General features: G+C 42.9%; 1 protein-coding gene across 4 annotated transcripts in view; it reads right to left on the reverse strand.

The window, feature by feature from the left end:
• Window positions 1–684: 684 nt before the first annotated feature.
• The window catches only part of LOC110506292 (putative palmitoyltransferase ZDHHC13), a 40,782-nt gene continuing 20,258 nt past the window's right edge, over window positions 685–21,208 (reverse strand). For all 4 annotated transcript variants that reach the window (XM_090221781.1, XM_090221780.1, XM_090221783.1 and 1 more), the window contains 15 exons: window positions 9,464–9,586; window positions 8,976–9,053; window positions 8,033–8,177; window positions 7,812–7,876; window positions 7,481–7,643; window positions 7,092–7,217; window positions 6,655–6,788; window positions 4,016–4,118; window positions 3,296–3,418; window positions 3,062–3,124; window positions 2,768–2,861; window positions 2,392–2,475; window positions 2,128–2,285; window positions 1,481–1,578; window positions 685–1,182 (listed from right to left, as the gene is read on the reverse strand). In XM_090221781.1, coding sequence (XP_090077907.1) covers window positions 1,047–1,182; window positions 1,481–1,578; window positions 2,128–2,285; window positions 2,392–2,475; window positions 2,768–2,861; window positions 3,062–3,124; window positions 3,296–3,418; window positions 4,016–4,118; window positions 6,655–6,788; window positions 7,092–7,217; window positions 7,481–7,643; window positions 7,812–7,876; window positions 8,033–8,177; window positions 8,976–9,053; window positions 9,464–9,586 — 1,693 coding nt within the window. In that variant the 3' untranslated portion in view covers window positions 685–1,046. The remainder of the gene's footprint in view (window positions 1,183–1,480; window positions 1,579–2,127; window positions 2,286–2,391; window positions 2,476–2,767; window positions 2,862–3,061; window positions 3,125–3,295; window positions 3,419–4,015; window positions 4,119–6,654; window positions 6,789–7,091; window positions 7,218–7,480; window positions 7,644–7,811; window positions 7,877–8,032; window positions 8,178–8,975; window positions 9,054–9,463; window positions 9,587–21,208) is intronic.

The raw sequence follows: 21,208 nt of genomic DNA on the forward strand, positions 1-21,208 counted from the left end.
TATTCCATGAGAACACAACTTGTCTCAGCATGACTTGGCGCTATACATTAGTTTACACAATGCTCCTAAAATAACAAAAACATCTAATGGAGGAATAGGTATTTGGTTTTGGTTACGATAACACAAGACAGTTGGTCATTAATCGAAATGACTGGAAATCTCAGACTGTTGCTTTAAGGCTGAGAGAGAAGAGCATAGTGGATAGGATCGTGGATTGTTGAGTTATGGGAGATATGAGTCCCGATTCCTTGCCTTCTCCCAATAGTGAGCACTAGTTCGCCCTTAAATGGATGTAAAAACACTCCATTTGTGTAACAACTGCCAACAGTCCACCATATTTCTTCCACCTGTCCATTCCTTCTAAATCCACGAGGGGGAGTGAACGAGCGCACACTTATGGGAGAGGGAATCGGAAACGGCTATGTACTTGGGTGCGTGTCCACTGTCAAGAGAGCGGCTGGATAGAAAATCAGCATATTTAGAGGTACAGTACTACAAGACCAGTATTAGAACAAACTACTCTAGAGAATGCACTGTATGCTCCAATAAAAAGAGTTCAGTGACTGACAAACCAATGTGAGGCTTTGCTTAAACTGTCTACAGTGTCAGTCCTTTAAATCTAAAAACACTCACTTACAGCCTCTTGCAAACACTGTAAAAACAGACACATTAAAAATATTAATTAAAAAAAACAGTCTTTATAAAAAAAAAAACACATTGATCAAAATACAACTATTTATATTAAAAAGAAAACAATGACTAACTTAATATACAATTTAAGCCATAAAGGCAAATTCAACTTGGCACAAATGATCCATTTCAGATTTCAATTTTTTCCCCTCATTAATATATACCAGCGTAAGACAGCAGTAGTCTGTAGCAAAAGAAAACACATAAAATAAACTTCCTCCATGCTATTTCCCTTTATAGTGGTGTTTCTTCACAGGCAGTCCAAAATATATAAAATATATATATATTTTTAAATAAGCTTCATCCGTTTGGTCCAGAACGATAGTGGATCCAGGTCCTAGCTGCCCCCTGTGGGGTCAGACGATGTCGGGCTGGCCGAACATGTGGTCTCGGCCGGGTGGGTACTGCTGGGTCCAGTCGACCATGGCGGGCTTGAACAGCCCACAGCAACGCAGCTGGAAGAACAACACAAGGTTCCGCACCACACCCAAACTATGGAGGGAGAGAGAGAAATGAGAGTAACGGAGAAAGAGAGAAGCACTGGCCTACAATAGTAAATAGGTGGGAGGACATTTGTCTGTTTATTGCTTTTAGTCACCAAGTAAACGGAATCGGCAGGCTAGCCTATCTTGTCTCAAGAAGGTCCACAATGGAAATAAGTCCCAGACTTTGTGTGTTATCCTCGATGATTTTACTCGCACGTATGGCTTTTTCAAGTTTTACGTGTGCTTGTTATTTATTTATATTTTTTTAAATGGTGAAATTAATAAACTAGAAGAGGACAACTTACTTGTAAGGGTTCTGTCTGAGAGAGATGGATTGTGGGAGTTTCCTCTGTCGAAGCACCAGGTTTGCCATCTCTGCGTTTGTCAGGCCGTAGAACGCAATCTGTTCAGACACACACATTCTAACTAAAACAGAAACGACACTACGCCTCCAAATGGTCACATTGGCTTACGAGTCACTGTCGTTAAAAAAAAAGTATGATAAAACAACGATAACTAATGCCTCCGTTGAATATTTCCTCAAAAAGACAACAGAAATAGCAGCTCTCCTCCCAGCCCGGCATCATTAAGGCAGTGAGCAGCATGGGGGACTGCCCCGGGGAAGACACTGCAGCAAGACGGCGTCAACACAGAAGACAACACATCAATCATGAATAACACAAGCAGCGTTTGATTCGGAGCAAATCAAAAGAAAGACACAGCGAAAACGTTGGCAGCGCGAGCAAATCGAGGAAATCAAATAGGGTTTATAGCTCGAGTGCACGTAGTAATAAATGCGGTAGTTCTTTCAGCGCGTTTCAAGAAGTTATTCAAATACAACATGCCTACAGTTGTAGACGTGACGGTAGCATTGTAGCGTCATATAGCTACCACACACACACACACACACACACACACACACACACACACACACACACACACACACAGTTACCTGGTAGAGCTGTATGACCAGTAGTATGGAAGCCCAGGAGGTATGGAAGAAAGCTAGACAGAAGACACCCAGTACCCAGGAAGAACAGCCCACCAGGGCAGAGATGGCACCCCACACACCCTCCTCTTGGTAGTGCAGCGGGCAGTGCTTTGACCAGTCTGGCAACACACACGAGAATGTCAGGCAGGAAGACAAGTGCATGCGTTAAGAATGTACACAAATAAAGTGCATTTGTCTATGTGATTAATTGAGGCAGTCACTCACACACGAGACATCCGTAGAACATCCACGCTCCCATCAGGCAGAGATAGAGGAGGAAGAGAACAAAGAAGTGGTGATTCCTGGCACCTGAAGAAAGTAAGAAGGGTGGGAGAAAGAGAAGACCCAAAACTTTTGTCATTAAAACGCAAAACTCTGGCGCTGACAAAGCGGCAAATGCCGCCTGTGTATTTGTGTCGGCTAAACTTAGACGAATACTGTGTTTCCAAGTGTTCAAATACTAGTCGACTGCCACGACAACGATTGCGTTCCACTACGCAACCCTATTAGTACGTATTGAGGTTTCGTGTAGATTATCCTACAAACTGTATGTATAATTTAGGGTAGACAGAAATATATACGCTCTGTTGGTTTTAGTCACCGATGCAGCCATTGATCCAGATGGAGTGATGGTCCTGTTTCGCCACGCAGGCGTCACAGGAGAAACAGTGACTGGCCCTCATAGGCTTCTTCATCTGCATAACCGAAACACACAACAACAAAACATCAACCAATCAGCATTTCTTCATATCACCACATTTCCTAACACGTGAAAGCTTGAGCAAAACATATTTGTTAATTGGGAGGTCATGAGTATCCCTCTATCTCGCGAATAGCGATGGTTGAGTAAACGCGTTGGAATGGAACTGGCCTACTTGTGGTCCTTGTGGCTTACCATACAGGAAGTGCAGAAGATACTGGGGTCCAAGCAGCCCGCCTCTGCCAGCAACACCACATTCTGGAGGCGACACAGAAGACCAACACGATCCATCACATCCATGTCATTGAAGTAGATTGGCAGCCATGTCACATGCCAACGACCCTTCCAGCCAGACCAGGGTAAATGTTGACCTGTCCATAATGGTTTTCAGTGATAGAACAACGCCTCTCCCGATGTCCTGCTCCTTACCATCTTTTTCTCTTCCTCAGTTGCCTTGACGATGCCGGGGTCAGTCCGACAGGAGCGGAGGTAGTAGTAGAGCAGAGCTGTGGCGTTGACAGTGAACAACACCTGTACCGTGGCACTGGGACCATGTAGGGAGACGGGTTGAGGACATAACATCGCACCACATACAGTAGGTGTAATCCAATCCTACCCTGGAAGTCATGTTCTACCTGATAATTCAATTGCACCCACCTAGTGTCCCAGGACTAAATAGGTCCCTGATTGGAGGGGAAGAATGAGAATAAATAAATAAATTGACTGTGGTCCAGATTAGAATTGTATGGGTATGAAACATTAACTACTTTAACACCTAAACCATGATACTGGACTGAGATGGACGTGGTACAAGAGCGCGGTGCAGCGGTAGTGCTGCAGCCTCATGGGTAGAAAATACCACCCGAACCCTATACTTTCGCGCTGTCTACCCTGCACCCGCCATCTGATAAAATACACAAGGAGGAAGGAGCTCCGGTTCTCCTTCAAACATTTTTTTTTACAAAAAAAGAAATGGACTTGGTTAGGCTGGACTAGAATGATCTGGACTGAACTAGATTAGGACAGTCAATGACAGGGGAGCTTTTTAGTGTTGATTCAGCACAGTGTTACATGCTGGGTAAGTACAGAATGTAGAGTGCTGCGCTGGGTTGGAGTGTGAGTGACAGTAGAGGCCCTGTGTTAAAGGATATCAGGCAGGAAGCACAGGCACCAGGTGACCAGCATCCAGAAGACTGATGCCATAAGAGTTGTAGCAGGAACCAGTGACTGCAGGGCCGGGCTCGCCAACTGCCTGTAAGTGTACACACACACACACACCACACTTATTATTGTACACGTTATAATATTGTTTCAACTGTTTGCCCGAGTGGCGCAGCGGTCTAATTCACTGCATCTCAGTGCAAGAGTTGTCACTACAGTCCCTGGTTCGAATCCATGCTGTGAAAATAAGAGAGCCGCACACTCTAGGAGCTCAGATGAAAAACTTTAATTACCAACGTTTCGACAGCCAAGCTGTCTTCATCAGGGTATAATCACAAACACTGCGGGATGACTCGTTTATATAGCGTCAAAAAGACACAGGTGTCTGTAATCATGGCCAAGAGTGGCCTAATATCATTGGTTAATAATCAAATATTAAAATGTCATACAAAGAACAGCATACAAACAACAAATGGATAGCATACGATCATAGATTAATTTGACTACCCAAGCTTACAAACAATTACAATGGCAAAGTCACAATAATCACAAGAATGGCTTCAGATCAAAGTCTATGTTGAGACCGAAGGGCGCAAGGGTCTTTAAATTAAAGATCCAGGCAGCCTCTTGTTTTAACAATAAATTATCAAGGTCACCCCCTCTCCTAGGGAGGGTGACATGTTCGATGCCAATGTAACGCAGAGACGAAATCGAGTGGCCTGCCTCCAAGAAGTGGGCCGCAACTGGATAAGTAAAGTTTTTACACCTAATGGTGCTACGATGCTCTGAGATACGTACTTTTAATTCACACTTTGTTTTACCTACATCATTTTTATCACAAGGACAAGTTATAAGATAAATAACTGCCTTAGTGGAGCACGTAATAACACCTTTGATTGGGATCGATTTCCCTGTTTGTGGGTGTTTGAAGGATCTACATTTATAAGTGCCATTGCATTGAGCACAGCCATTACATTTGTAATTTCCATCAGTAGGGGCGCAAATAGACGTTGTTCAGGAATATCTTGGGGTGGTAAATCAGAGTGTACCAATTGGTCTCTGAGATTTCTGCCCCGCGAGAATACGACCAAGGGAAGGTCCGAAAACACATTACCGAGACTGTCATCAGATTTTAGGATGTGCCAATGTTTGTGAACAATTCCCTTAATTTGTTCAGAGCACTTTGAATAGCGGGTAGTTAGAACGCAAGAATGCGTCTTTTTGTGAGACTGGCCTTGAAAAAGGTCATGTTTTGTTTTGAATTTTCTCAATGGCAGTATTAATATGATCATTCTTGTAGCCCCTCTCCTTGAACTTTCTTTGCGTCTCAGCCATATTTCTGTCGAAATCTGATTGTTTTTTGCAAATTCTTTTGATTAGACAGAATTGGCTGTAGGGCAAACTATTTTTCAAGGGAAGTGGGTGACAACTATCAGCCCTCAAACTGTTACGATCAGTAGGCTTCCTGTAAAGATCAGTGTATAGAACATTATCTTCACACAAGATCAGAATATCAAGGAAACTGATTTGACATGTATCAGATTGCATAGTAAATCTCTAATGCTCAGAACAGGAGTTAAGAAAAACATGGAACGCCTGGAGCTGTTTTGCATCACCCCTCCATAGAACAAAAATATCATCAATATACCGTTTCCTTGATAATTTATTGTTAAAACGAGAGGCTGCCTGGATCTTTAATTTAAAGACCCTTGCGCCATTCGGTCTCAACGTAGACTTTGATCTGAAGCCATTCTTGTGATTATTGTGACTTTGCCATTGTAATTGTTTGTAAACTTGGGTAGTCAAATTAATCTATGATCGTATGCTATCCATTTGTTGTTTGTATGCTGTTCTTTGTATGACATTTTAATATTTGATTATTAACCAATGATATTAGGCCACTCTTGGCCATGATTACAGACACCTGTGTCTTTTGACACTATATAAACGAGTCATTCCGTAGTGTTTGTGATTATACCCTGATGAAGACAGCTTGGCTGTCGAAAAGTTGGTAATTACATTTTTGCATCTGAGCTCCTAGAGTGTGCGGCTCTCTTTTATTTTCAAGTTTTCTACTCCGCTAGCCAGCACCTCGCCTAAATAGGTGTGCGTTTCTTTTTCTTCTAGATCGAATCCAGGCTGTATCACATCCGGCCGTGATTGGGAATCCCATAGGGCGGCGCACAATTGGCCAGTGTCGTCCGGGTTTAGCCGGGGTACGCCAAATAAGAATTTGTTCTTAACTGACTGTTACATTCAAAATTTAAATTTACAAAAAATATCAGTCTTGTATGAAACATGAGTTTCCCCATAAGTGCTCCTAGAGAGTACATCTACTTAATGAGCAGTCACGTCAGCAAACAACTGCCCAGGGAGATTTGACAGAACCAAGCACGGACAGTATGACTAAAAGCAGGCTACTAGAGTCTGTACGTGAGCGCCATCTTGCGGAGGTCCCTAGTAATACCAACAGAGCTCTAGACATGGGGTGCACTGCGGATCTCTCAATGCATCTCAGTTAACTAGCAATTGAAGAACACTCATAACAGTTGATCAACCCTAACCACTGTGATGCCGCGTGGTCTTGTCTACTGGATTGACCACGGGCGGCCAACGTGCATTCTCACCGTTGAGCCAGGTTGACCACAGCCATCACACAGGCCAGCAGAAACCCTTTCAGCAGCCAGGATTCTGAGCTCAAGTCGGCTATCGCTCCCACACTGCCCAGCACAGCAACGCAGAACATAAACTGAAGACACACCTAGAGAGAGACAAGAGCAGAGAGAGAGAGAGAAGTAAATCACTTAAATAATCTTTACTGAAGAGAAATACAAAATATTAATTTCAACCACAATGTGAAGAAAACTGCAGCGTTGGCATCCGTTTTAAGCCAAGGTTAATTATTGTTCTCCCTCATGCTGTCGCACACGCTCACACGATACTGGAAATATGGGTCACAGATCTCTCATAGGCAATTGTTGAGTATATGAAAGTGTAGTGCCCCACACCCTGTGTGTGTTGAAGTAAGGTAGGCAGAGGAAAAGTGTGTGTGTGGTGTCCATACCCTGTACCGGTTAACTAGGCGCAGGCAGCGGGATTTGGAGCGTATCCTCTCCTGCTTGACGTGGTTGAGCATGTGGACGAGCAGGGGGCTGTGCACCTGGTGGGCCAGGTCTATGGGAGTGTGACCCTGAGGAGACAAACACAACAGTCACAGCATCACACTCACAATCCTTAGTGAACCTCACACACTATAGTCCATTGTATTCACGATAGCAAATAAATATGCACATGTTCATCTTTCTAATACGCCAACACGTGTATCTCAGAGACTTCTATGTTAGTAACATCCCGAGTATGATGCAAGCATCAATTTAGTCTATGCTTTTATAATCCCCCCCAGGAGCTCACATTTATGATAGGATTAATTAGTGTGTGTATGGGAGATCTCACGTTGGCGTTCTCGGCATCCACGCTAGCCCCGGCCTCTAGCAGGATGTGGGCGGCGTCTACGTTTCCCGCCAGCACGGCACAGTGCAGCGGAGAGTTCCTGTCCACTTTGTCCACCGCACTCACCGACGCATTGCACTTCATCAGGAAGTTAGTGGGCTCGGGCCTGCATTCAATGATTGGTTTATTGACTTCAGATCTCCCCGCCCCTAACCATGACCTTTCTTAGTAGTACCTTACCAAAAAAAGCCTAATAGGCCAGTTATTGATCCAATGTCATTGTAAGCATACATGGAAAAGAAACAAATAATCATTGGGTTGCAGGGAAACGTACCCAATGATTTTCTGTGCTGCCAACATCAGGGGTGTCTGCCCATTTGAGTCAGGAAGGTCAACTTCCTACAACAGCAAAAAATAATAAAATAAAAAAGGGCCCTGTTAGACTGAAGAGGGTGAATAAAGGAGAAAGGATGAGAGAGCACAAGAATAAAAAAAGAGAAGGAGAGTGTGTGGCTGAGAGAGGAAAAAGAGCGAGCAAGAGAGAAAGAGTCTCACTTGTCCCTTGGCCATGAGGTAGGCTGCTATGGGCATGTGTTGGAAGAGGATTGCCAGATGCAGGCTGCGGTAGCCCTCCCCGTCGGCCACAGATGGGTCGGCTCCGTACCGCAGCAGCTGGATCACCATGGAGAGGTGGCCTTGCCTGTCCACAGACAACCATACATTAAGTCACCAAGCCAAATATTGGCACCCTTACTTCTTCAATGGAGCTGAATGTTCTGCTTTTTTTCTTCTTTTCAAAAGTGGTTGAATTACTATTTTAACCCTGTAAGCACCTACAACTTACCACAATGAGATAAATAGAGCACCACGGTACGAGTCACAATACCCATAAAACCTTGCAGTCGACCATTCATTTTCCCATAGGGGTATTAGAAACACTTAAAATAAGGGCCGAGTTTCGTGTAGGCTCACCCTGGCGTGAAGTTTTGATAACCGTGTAAATCTCTCTAGGACGAGGTGACTTATCGATACATTCCGCCTGTATTTACCCCCCAAAATGAAATGCTGATTGGCTACTAATGGGGTTATCAAAACGTCACGCCGGGGTAAGCCTACACGAAACACAGCCCTTATATTAAGCGCTTCTAAAGTCCCATATGGGGAAAAATGAATGGTGGGAAAAACTAATTGGAACAATTTCCCTGTTTAGCTCTATTACACAGTAAATGAGATCACTTGCCTCCGACCAAATTAATTTGAAAAATTTAGTCCAGGCCATTTTTGACTTAAGTGAAAAATCATATTTTCTGTTTATTTTCTTGGTCGTATGCAGTTGTAAATCAAACAAATACACTTGTGAACGTCGCAAGTTTTCTATTTAAACTTATCCGAGAAGAAATAGTAAATCATATAAGGGTGCCAATATATTTGACCGAAACTGTAAATGGTAGATAGAGAGCGAGAGAGGGGTGACCTTGCCTACCAACAAAGCAATTACCTTATGGCCCAATGCAAGGGTGTGGAGTTCAGGTCACCCCCTAGTTGGTCTATGACGGCCCCTTTGGATATATAATACCTATGAAAGAGTATTGAAAGGACATCTTAAAAATACACCTACCAATGTCTTTGCACAGGAATATTCACGCTTAGCATGGGCTCCTCTTTGGGAATGACGTAGGATTTTTGTTTGTAAGGAAAAAAGTCAACATTCAAAATCTAAAACTACAGTCCTAACCAAATAAAATAGTATTGGTCACTTACAACAGTTAGAATACAGTATAGACATATTAGATGAGTAATGCAAGATATGTAAACATGATTAAAAAGTGACTAGTGCTCCATTTATTAAAGTGGCCAATAATTTCAAGTCTGTATGCCTGTAGGCAGCAGCCTCTCTGTGCTAGTGATGGATATTTAACAGTCTGATGGCCTTGAGATAGAAGCTGTGCTGCACAACCAGACACGTGTTTGATGTAGAGCCCTTACTTGACCACCTCTGCGTGGTTGTTGATGGCTGCCCAGTGTAGGAGGGAGACATTCTCCTTGTCAGGCTGCCTCACATTGTAACCAGCCTCCATCAGTTCCTTACATCGGTCCAGAATACCAAACCTAGAATCCAAGCACGGGGGTAAAAGATATTGAAAATCGATTTACTCGCAGAAAGAAAACATCTTTCTGTCCATCTCTGGAAGGTGTACTGGAATATAAACATGAATCAAAAGGAGAACCTTTTGAACAATAAACAAGGTTACCATTTTTCCAACTTGACACTAGGGGTCACTATCTAGTCCTCGTCATAAATTGATGCCATGGCTTTTCTGCATTTGGTCAGAAAAGTTATGCTTGTTATTATCATGCATGACTACAATTACATGGTCTGGTTGGAGAACAGAGATGTTGAGTTTGAGAGAGAAGTTGCTGGAGAGATTTGGTTGGTAGAGCATGGCGCTTCCAACGCCAGGGTTGTGGGTTCGATTCCCATGGGGGACCAGTATGACAATGTATGCACTCACTACTGTAAGTACACCAGAAAAATGTAGCTGTTTTATTCTGATTTAGCTGAGAATTACATTGATAAGGCATACATCTATCCCTTTTTCCTGTGCCATCCAAATGTTGTTAGCTAGCTGGCCAGGTAAATTGACTAAAGTAGGTCGTTTGTTATCAAACCAGAAACTCGTGGCTCGCTAGTAGTTTACAACGGCCCGCAACATGGCTTATAAAATGTGCGCCAATTCGCGTAGAAAGGGAAGATGGTACAGTAGCTCTGGAAATATAGAACACGTTTGAGTGGTTTGGGCTAGGAAAAAAAAAAATCAGTTTTAAGTTATGTAAAAGCGCAAGCATGACTGTCACGGTGCTCCGTTTTTCCTCTTTGGCCGTGGAATTTAGAGACTGCGTGACAGCGAAGTCAGACTGGCCCGTTTTTTAGTTTGCCTGTAAGAACAAAGTATCCACTTCGCACAACCGCTCCAATAATTAAGCAACTGGAACAGAAACCCAATCACTCTGCACACCGCAGCATGTAATCACGGCTAAATAACCTTTTAAAACTGATGGAGGCGCGCAGAAACAACGGACGGAGAGAAGCAGCTGAGTAGCCAGTGTGGTTAGGGATGAAGCTGGCTTGCTCACAGCTGTCACACGTTATATATGATGGAGAACTCATTCTGAATGACATCACGCTCTGAACTCTGTTTGATATTGTAAGGAAGTGCTATTTCTTATGCAGGTGACCAGCCTACTGCTATTACATTGCTATAACTGAGACAACGTATTTTCACAGTAAAACATGTTAGGTCCCATACAGGATAGCTCCCACACCCACACACACAGCACACACACATTACACACACTAACTGCCGAGGACACACAGATAAGACATACACCCACACATTGGGAGGAAGAGACAGCCTTGACTTGCAGAAACCAGCGCACACACCTAATCTCCTTCTTAGCTGAACATTGTGTGACAAGGAACGGGACGACAAGACTCAGAGGGATGACGGACGGCCCAACAGGACCAACCAGAAGACCAGAACTTCTACACTCAACCTACTTTCTGTACTGTATATAACATACATGCACTCTGTTATCGGGGCTTCTTTTCTGCTGGTTCCTTAAGAACCGAATGAAATGGGCCCGTATACGTTGTACCAGATATCTTTACTCATAATTAAACTGTCGCTTGTCATACAATAGACCACCTTGTCTGAATCGATCCTTGACCGGCTCGCCCTCCTACATATCCCATTATCAACAGAAACTTGGTAGCAGAGGATGGTTTACTAACGACCCAGTCCAGAGTGGTTGATGTGGGTGTGAGGGGGCGAGTTGGTGAAAGGACGGTTCCCGGAGGACAGGTGAAAACCATTCGGGGGTGGACAACAATTCTGCTCAACTCGGGAAACTGATCTCTGGTCGACCACAAAATAAGGTAAGCAAAACCTGTTTTATCAAACTTTGCATATTGTCGAATAGTCATACCAAATTACGATCAGTAGTACCGAGTGTGGGTAAGAATTTTTGTGTAAATTTTACATAAATAATGGACTTGAAATTGACAGTGAAGTAAACATATGTGGTAATTAGAATATCCCGATAGTCCGGCATGAGAACGGTCCGGTGGCAGACACCGGTAAGGGATGAGTAGTAGTTAGAATATTCCGATAGTCCGGCTTGAGAACGGTCCGGTGGCAGACACCGGTAAGGGATATGTAGAAGTAGACCTAAATTAACTTACAACGTAGAATATTCTGATAGTCCGGCTTGCGAACGGTCCGGTGGCAGACACCGGTAAGGGATAAAATAGTCATTATAGAGTGCTACCGATAGTCCGGCTAGTGACCGGTCCGGCTTGAGTCCGGTAAGGTGATCTATAATTGAACATAGACGTGACCAGAGTTGCTACCGATTGTCCGGCTAGTGACCGGTCGGGCGTCTGAAAAAGGGCGTGACCAGAGTTGCTACTGATAGTCCGGCTAGTGACCGGTCGTGCGTCTGCAAAAGTAGTATATAGAAACTCCAATTAGGCGTAGTGATAACCAATAGCCAGGCTGTGTCCGGTGAGGTTAAAATCCAATAGCCGGCTGTGTCCGGTGAGGTGTCTACAATAGATTAATGTATGTTGGACTGAAAAGTCCGCTTTGTGTTGTGGCCTGAATTAATGTGATAAATGTACGAATGTGTGATGTCATAGAATAAGATGTTGTAATTGATCAATTTTGTCTAAGCTATGTACATGTAAGAATATTTGTGTGTTGACTATAGACTAAATGTAAACGGCGTTTCACAAGTCCCTGATATCATTACCAATATTTAAAATTATTGTGGAAAAAGTATTTCCTAAATTCTAAAAAAAAAAATATATATATATTATGAGGTTTGAACTATACTAATATTGTAGAATTACATAATCAACATCTGAACATACTTACGTTAAACATGAATTGAGCCACTGAATAATAGATAAGATATACACTAGGGACGGGGCGAAGGGTGTGTTCGATGTAAAACGGGAGTGATGTTCTAACCAAGTGCTGAGAAATAAGGTAGATTTATTTTGTTCTTTTAATTCATTTACACAAGTACTTCCCGGTTATTGATTTTGGTTTGATTGTTCAGATAACACCACTGAAATTAAACAGGAGGTTAAGGTATACTAACATTAGAATCTGTTTTCATTATGGGGAACAATGAAAGGCCCGCAGAGTGGATTGCAGGCTGATATTATTTTACGTTAAAGGGACAGTGCACGTTTATCACAATTGTGTGAGTTTATTGGCAGGGTATAAAGCATTTTGGGGAGACAATCCTTTAAAGACTGAATGAGTTACATGAAACATTGAGGAAATTTAAAACAAATTATTTGAAGGTATTATTATAATTATTAGGTTTTGTTTGTAGCAAACGTTTTGGGTTTAAGGGGATTTCCATGTTCCCAGAGACAAGATATCTTAAAGGGGTACACTCACATATGAATTATTATACGTTTTTATTTTCTGAGTCTTAATTAAATAGGTGAAATATTTTGATAGAGGAATGTTGTTTAATATAGTAAGAAACACTTCTTTGAAGGGGTGGTATGACTTATGACCTCCATTGTAACTTTCCTTTGGGGTCTGATCAGCCTCATTGGAAAGCAATTTGGATGGAGAATCTAGGGTAATTTGTAATACTGATATTAAGGTAATTTAATACAAAAAGGCAGTGAAATTTACATTATAGTGTCATTATATTTTCTCTGATGAACGTGGTGTGAAAATTTAGCTAGGATAAGTTTTATTTATGGTAGACTCATGTTAAGTATTTGGGACATATTTTGAGCAAACAGGGCAGGGAAGAAATTGAGATATTTGTGTTTGGTTTTAACACCTGTATATAGGGGGTGCCATTTAAATATTTAATTTGTGGTCATGGGTAATACGGTTTGTTTTTTATTTTATTTTGTATTTTATTTTGTTAAGGTAAATTAATTATAGTGGGGTTTAATTAACCTATATAAGGACTTTAGAAAGTGCCACCATAGACATGTTTTTCTAAAAAAAAAAAATCCATGAGTTTAGATAAAGCCAAACAGTGAGACATTTAGTTCAAATTTGGAAACATGAGAAAACGAGCTACAGACAGATAAGGGGAAAAGGCAGACAGAAGAGCCCTCCCCTGCACTACAGAGACCTTGAAGGTTGGAGAGCAGAGAGGATAAGTTTTAAAAGGGAGCCAGGACGAGCAAAGATAACAGAATGTGTAGATAACAGTTACTGAGTGGAGACAAAAGGGAGAATTGGACATGTGGAAAATGAAAGGGGCGCTCCTACATGATAATGTCAGAACAGAAGGATAATATACTAATCTTACCTAAGTCATTATTTAGAGTAGGTAAGGTTGTTACCTGGGCAGAGCCAGGTATCAAAAGGGGGATGGGTAAATTGTGGTCTAGGATAGGATGGGGCCTATTGGATAAGAAACTAAATATATAATCAGATAAAACATATGAGAAACTGTTTGTTAACCAAGCCTGTATGTCCAGGATTTTATGCATTACAGGTGAACTACAGGTGAAGTCACTCAATCCAGTCCCAGAGGCTTGTTGGGGGGACCATACAAGGACTCCTGGTGACAGCTAGCTGAAAGAGCTACCCGGATTCATATCGCACGGGGGAGGGTAGGACACATGACACTGTCGAACAATAAACAGTGTTCGAGAGGAGAACTGGAATTAACAGAATTCCGGGGGCCATCTCTCGAATGAAGTAACCCTCCCTGTCCTGTCACCCCTGTTTTTGTTCATAGAAGTGAAGATGTGTCTGGCTCTTGCTAGTGATGTGTTCTCTGGGAGAGGGTGGGGCTTTACAGGAGTGTCAGTGTACCTGTGTAATGGGGGAGGGTGTCCATATGGGGATTACATGATAACCAACTTGGGACAATTCTAGGATTGGAGAAGAGGGTATTCTTATAGCATAGGGGATCCCACAAAGGTGGATAGGTTTTCCATCATATGGGGAAAACCTGGGAGCACTGTTGAACTTTGTAAAGGTGATGAAATCCTACTAACCATCAAAACTATTAAGCTCTCTGATGCAGGCACTTACACCCTCGGACTACAAAGGACCGGGACAGACACGATGGGTGTGTTTTCTATTAGGGAGCTGCCAAAACCAGAGGTCCCAGACGAACCAGGGCCAGACACACTCCTCTACCACCCCTGGACCGAACCTGCCACCTACCACCACTGTGTTAAAAAATCCTATTCAGGTAATTAATGTTAGAGACTACACAGCTATTGATCAATTAGGCACTGAGACTGGTTTTGATGGTAGGGACAATTTGTGGCTGTCTTATACGAGGTACACAGCTAAAACCCGGAGAAGAAAGGACTGCACTATTTGTAGTCATGCTAGACTTGTTCTGGCTACACACCCATTTGCTATAGGAGAAGGAGAGGGGTGGTTGTGTATTCTGAGAGGTTTTTACCAGGTTCAGCCCAATTCAACCCTCTGTTCCTCTTTGAGCCTTGTGTTTCCTACAGTACCTCCTCACTGGGCCCCTTGGGGTGTTAAGGCATATGGGGGCAATTACAGTTGCATCACGGGTACAGGTAGTGGCATGGACTATGGGAGATTGCCTGAAGCTGATTGCAGCAGTAACATAACCATTTATGCCACTTGGCCAGTTACAGGCCTAAACCAAACTAGTGGTCTGGCTGATGTGTGGTGGATATGTGGACCCAAAAGAGTACTGAGACCCATTCTTAGAGGAGACTGGCAAGGTACGTGTGCTCTGACCAGTTTGATAATTCCACTGACCATTGTTGATGTTACTTCTGAACAGCTGTTGGGTTCTGTATCCAGGGGACCTGAAAACATTCCATCCCATGGGAGACATAGATGTAGTGCTCCATGGACAGAGGATGTAGTTGACATACACACTAACCTGTTGGGAGTGCCAATGGGGGTTCCTCATGAGTTTCAGGCCTTGGGTAGGAATGATGGACTCTGGCACTTACTACCTATTATAGGTCCAGCCATAGTGGATGCTAGACAGACTGCATGGATCAGTTATATCTACTATAATCAACAGCGTTTTGTGAATTACCCCCGTGATGCACTCACTGGTCTGTCTGAACAGCTTGAGGCCACATCTAGGGTTGCCAGACAGTCTGCAAGATGTTCGGTGAACAATGTTGCACGTATATTCCTAATAACACCACTCCAGATGGTGTTATAGCTAAGGCCTTTAATGGGCTTGGTGCACTATCTGCTGAGATGAGGACCATGGCGGGGGTGGAGGAGTCTGGACTGTTCTTTTGGTTGGGAGCCTGGTTTGGTAAGTACACTGGTATGGTGGTTACTGGATTTCTGACCCTAATTCTTGTATTTTTATTATTGATGTGTTGTGCTGCTTGCATCATACCGTGTTTTAAGAAGTCTGTTACAGATGTGACTCTAACATGTTTAATCCCATTAATGACTACGGATAACCCCAGTTGTAATTGCTCTGCCTGGGATGCTGTCTATCCCATGACTAAATCTACTGCTAGGAAACCATTGTTTTCCAACAAGGTTGCCAGGGCACATTTCACCTGTGTCAAAATGACGGGAGGCGGTACTAATGTGGGACAGGTTCCTGGGAATTGGTGTCTGGATACAATCAACATTGTTGGGAGTTTCAGGCCAATATCCAGAGCAGATGTGTGGTGGTGGTGTGGCAACACTGTCCTGTTTGATAAATTACCCTCCAATACTACTGGAAGCTGTGCACTTGTTACTCTCCTTTTGCCTGTTTCTATCTACCCTACAGAGGCTGGAGACCTCATCCTTAGGGTCCAGAGGGTGAACCCTGAATATTGGAGGGGACGTTCCAGGCGTGCCACCACCCCATCTAGTGGTGATCCGACGTACATAGACGCCATTGGAGTCCCAAGGGGAGTTCCTGATGAGTACAAGTTGGTGGATCAGGTGGCAGCTGGGTTTGAGTCCTCCATTTGTTGGTGGTGCACTGTTAATAAAAATGTGGATAGAATACATTCCAGAATCGCATTGCAGTGGATATGCTACCGGCAGAGAAAGGTGGAGCTTGCACTATGTTTGGTGAACAGTGTTGTACTTTCATCCCTAATAACACAGCCTCCGATGGTAGCTTGACCATAGCCCTAGAAGGTTTGAGGACTCTTAATGGTAAAATGAAATCTCATTCTGGGATTGATACCTCAATGTGGGACTCCTGGATGAGTGCCTTTGGTAAATATAAAACCCTGGTCTCCTCCATTTTGGTCTCCATTTCGGTGTTCGCGGCCATTTTGGTTCTCTGTGGATGCTGTTGCATTCCATGTATCCGTTCCCTTACCACTAGGGTTATCTCTAGAACTATTGACCCTTCCCCCCTTTCCCAGATGTTTCCTCTGCTTGCTAATGACCTGCCCGAATTTGAGGATGAGGTTGAGAGTGCCTACTAGGTTTTGTTTTTCTTTTCATGAAATGCTATGACTGCTGAAATAAGGGATAATGAGTGACACCCTGGTGGGTATCAAAAGGGGGGCTTAAATTTCACACCATTTTCTTTTGTTCTGTTTTTCAATGAGCTGTTGTTCTCTTTTGACATGAGGGTTGCAAGTTCCTAGGTGGCTGGTAGCCAATCTAGTACATAGTGGGATCGAATGGAGAACATGAAGGTATTTTAAACTTTGTAATTGTTAGCCTAGTTTATGTCACATCTCTTAGGAGATGTGAAGAGAGGGAATCACAAAACTTTTCCTTCTGGGAAAAGTTTTCTTTTTGTGTTTGGATCTAGTTAGGTTGTGTCACGTCTCTGGGGAGACGTGAAGAGAGGGATTTGTAAGGAAGTGCTATTTCTTATGCAGGTGACCAGCCTACTGCTATTACATTGCTATAACTGAGACAACGTATTTTCACAGTAAAACATGTTAGGTCCCATACAGGATAGCTCCCACACCCACACACACAGCACACACACATTACACACACTAACTGCCGAGGACACACAGATAAGACATACACCCACACATTGGGAGGAAGAGACAGCCTTGACTTGCAGAAACCAGCGCACACACCTAATCTCCTTCTTAGCTGAACATTGTGTGACAAGGAACGGGACGACAAGACTCAGAGGGATGACGGACGGCCCAACAGGACCAACCAGAAGACCAGAACTTCTACACTCAACCTACTTTCTGTACTGTATATAACATACATGCACTCTGTTATCGGGGCTTCTTTTCTGCTGGTTCCTTAAGAACCGAATGAAATGGGCCCGTATACGTTGTACCAGATATCTTTACTCATAATTAAACTGTCGCTTGTCATACAATAGACCACCTTGTCTGAATCGATCCTTGACCGGCTCGCCCTCCTACATATCCCATTATCAACAATATTCTATTTGTAGGACACATAAGGTTGCATTCTGTGCCCAGGTCATTCAGTTTTGATACGAGAAACACACCATAATTTGTTGTTATCAAGGAGATTCGATTAAGCCGACCGGGGTAGGCGTAGTTCGCACCGAGTGAAAAGCGATTGCATTCGTTTTGGAACTGGGCTACTTGCCATGAGCCGGGTGCCCTGTTCGACGGCAAAGTCGGCTTAAAACAAAAGTGATGTAGGTTAAGCACTAGCATTCTGTGTTGTCACATGCAAAAGTGATTGCTTTTGATAAAAACACCATCTGCCTTCCCAATAAAAACTAAACTAAACAAAAAGATAAACTCAACATGTAAAGTCCCATGTTTCAGGTGCAGAAATAAAAGATTGCAGAAATGTTCCATACGCACAATTAACTTCAGGCACAACTGTGTTTACATCCCCGTTAGTGAGCATTTCTCCTTTGCCGAGATAATTCAGTCACCTGACAGGTGTGGCATATCAAGAAGCTGATTAAACAGCATGATGATTACATGACTGCTACTAAAATGTGCAGTTTTGTCAAACAAAGTTGAGGGAGCTTGCAATTGGCATGCTGACTGCAGGAATGTCCACCAGAGCTGTTGCCAGAGAATTGAATGTTAATTTCTCTACCATAAGCCACCCCCAACAACATTTTAGAGAATTTGGTATAAGCTACGGACCACATTTTTTGATGGCAATTTGAATGCACAAAGATACTGTGACGAGATCCTGAGGCCCATTGTCGTGCCATTCACCTCATGTTTCAGCATGATAATGCACGACCCCATGCCGGAAGGATCTGTACATAATTCCTGGAAGCTGAAAATGTCCCAGTTCTTCCATGGCCCGGATACTCAGACATGTCACCCATTGAGCATGTTTGGGATGCTCTGGATTGACGTGTACGACAGCGTGAACCAGTTGGCGCCAATATCCAGCAACTTCACAGCCATTGAAGAGTGGGACAACATTCCACAGGCCACAATCAACAGCCTGATCAACTCTATGCGAAGGAGATGTTGGCTCTTTCGACTTATTTTGTTAACTTGAGTCAGTAATACCCAGAGCACGCAGGACCCTCTACCGATGAACTGAAAACGAGAAAGAGTCGCTCTCGTTGACCATAGCGAGCTTATTAGAGCGGTCATTTGTGACAGACTTATAAAACGTCCCTTAAAACAACGTTTGTTGATTGTTAGTTATACAATTATTTCTTGATACCTTTCAAACGAGATCTAGTTGTGGGCGCAAACGGACTAGATTGTGAATGACTCTTCACGGAATGCATTACTTGACAGCCATGAGGGTGATAAGTAGCCTGACGACTCCAGCCCAACTCAATTTCTATTAGGAGTCTGAGTCGCATTGGCAAAGAATGACGCTCAACGCTAAAATCAATGTCATCTATGTATATTTTTTTGCTAGCTAGCAAGCAAGCTAGCGTTGTAAGTTTGTCTCACATGCCGAATATGAAGCAGTGTTGATAAAATGACACTTCGCGGCCAACGGAGTTTGACACGCAACTACAATTTGCATTGAATTGTGGGTCATATCAACCCCACAAATGATTAAATTACATTTTATTGGTCACGTGACCCAATTCAGGAAACTAGGCGTATGTCGCAAGTCACGACTTCACAGGAGCGCTGTTTGAACGTGCATTTTTTTTGTGCCAGAAATGCCTTTTAGAACATGTGAACTTTTGTGCCTTAATACCAAACTGTTGGCCATCTGTAAATACAAATAAAGTTGTTAAATTACAAGCCTAGTTGGTTTAGCCAAAGAAAAAGTAAGGAACCTTCCCGCTAGCCATGAGAAAATGAGTGGGCTGGACATGCTGAGAGAGGAGTTTCAGATTGGTCTTTGGTGTATCATCAGCTTCACCTCAGTCTGGAACTTTACTTCCTGATCCCAGTCCACACCAAGTTTGCCCCCGACTGGTGCGTTGGCCTAATCAAGCAGCGCTTCAGAAAGACTGGAGTGAACACTGTCAGATTGCTGGTGTTGTGAAGGAGAGCACTGTGACAGGGGTCAACATCCCACAGCTGATTGGACTGGAGGATGGTACGGTGCTGTCGGAAAGCTATGGCTGGCAACAACACCTAATTCCGTACTTCAGGCAGCTGCCACAGATCAAGCAGTACCAGCACATCAGGTGAATATCATTTTCATTGCAATAACAAATGAATATAAAATATACGAACAGAATATGAATTTAAATATTGGTACGTTATTCTTCTTACCTAAACTTGGGAGGTGAATTGATGTTGTGCAGGGTAGTAAATATCTTCAGATTTTTTTTATTTTATTCCCTGTTTTACAGCTTCGTGGCTCTGGGGCCTATTGTTGACATACTGCAACAATCTCATGTGACCGTATCAAGTGTCCCCCACATAAATATATGGCGCATGTATCTGTTTATGTATAGTACATGTGCACCTCACTCCAGGTTTCAACTCAGGTTGCATGGCCTTATCACATTGTATACTGTTACACACTTATGTATGGAATACTAAGTATGCTAATGCACTGTTGTGAAGGCATTTGGGCAGTGGTGTAAAGTACTTAGGTAGTACTTGAAAGTATTTTTACTGAAGTATTTGTGTGCGGTATCTGTACTTTACTATTTATATTTTTGGCAAATTTACTTCACTACATTCCAAAAGAAAGTAATGTACTTTCTACTCCATACATTGTCCCGGACACCCAAAAGTACTCGTTACATTTTGACAGGAAAATTGTCCAATTCACACACATCAAGAGAACATCCCTGGTCATCCCTACTGCATCTGATCTGGCAGACCCACTAAACACAAATGCTTCGTTTGTAAATTATGTCTGAGTGCTGGAGTGTGCCCCAGTCTATCCGTCAATAAATAAAAAAAGACAAAATTGTGCCGTCTGGTTTAATATAAGGAATTTGACAATTTAGTACTTTTTCCAGCACTGGATGTGGCTGGGGGTTGTAGCATTTATTTCACATGACCCATTAATTTTAGACAAGTGTGTCTGGGTAAGCACCATCTAATATTTTTATCTGGACACTTTGTTTTCCTGGAATTTTCCCCTTATTGTAGGCTACTACTACTTTTAGTCTTAATCTTTACTACACTACTCACTGTTTAGCACATGACCTTCACATGTGAATCCTTAAAGAGATGGGTGGGGCTGTCTTAAGAGGGTGTGAACAATGCTTAAATGGTGTAGACAAAGGAGAACTCTCCAGTAGCTACGAAAACATTCCAAGGCCCTTTTCTCAAAAGTGAGTTTACAAGTTTATCAACTTTCAAATCAGAATTACTTCCCCATTGTTCCTAAAAAAAATGCA

This window comes from Oncorhynchus mykiss, chromosome 26, assembly GCF_057628025.1.
Source record: "Oncorhynchus mykiss isolate SJ-2025 chromosome 26, ASM5762802v1, whole genome shotgun sequence".
NCBI lineage: Eukaryota > Metazoa > Chordata > Actinopteri > Salmoniformes > Salmonidae > Oncorhynchus > Oncorhynchus mykiss.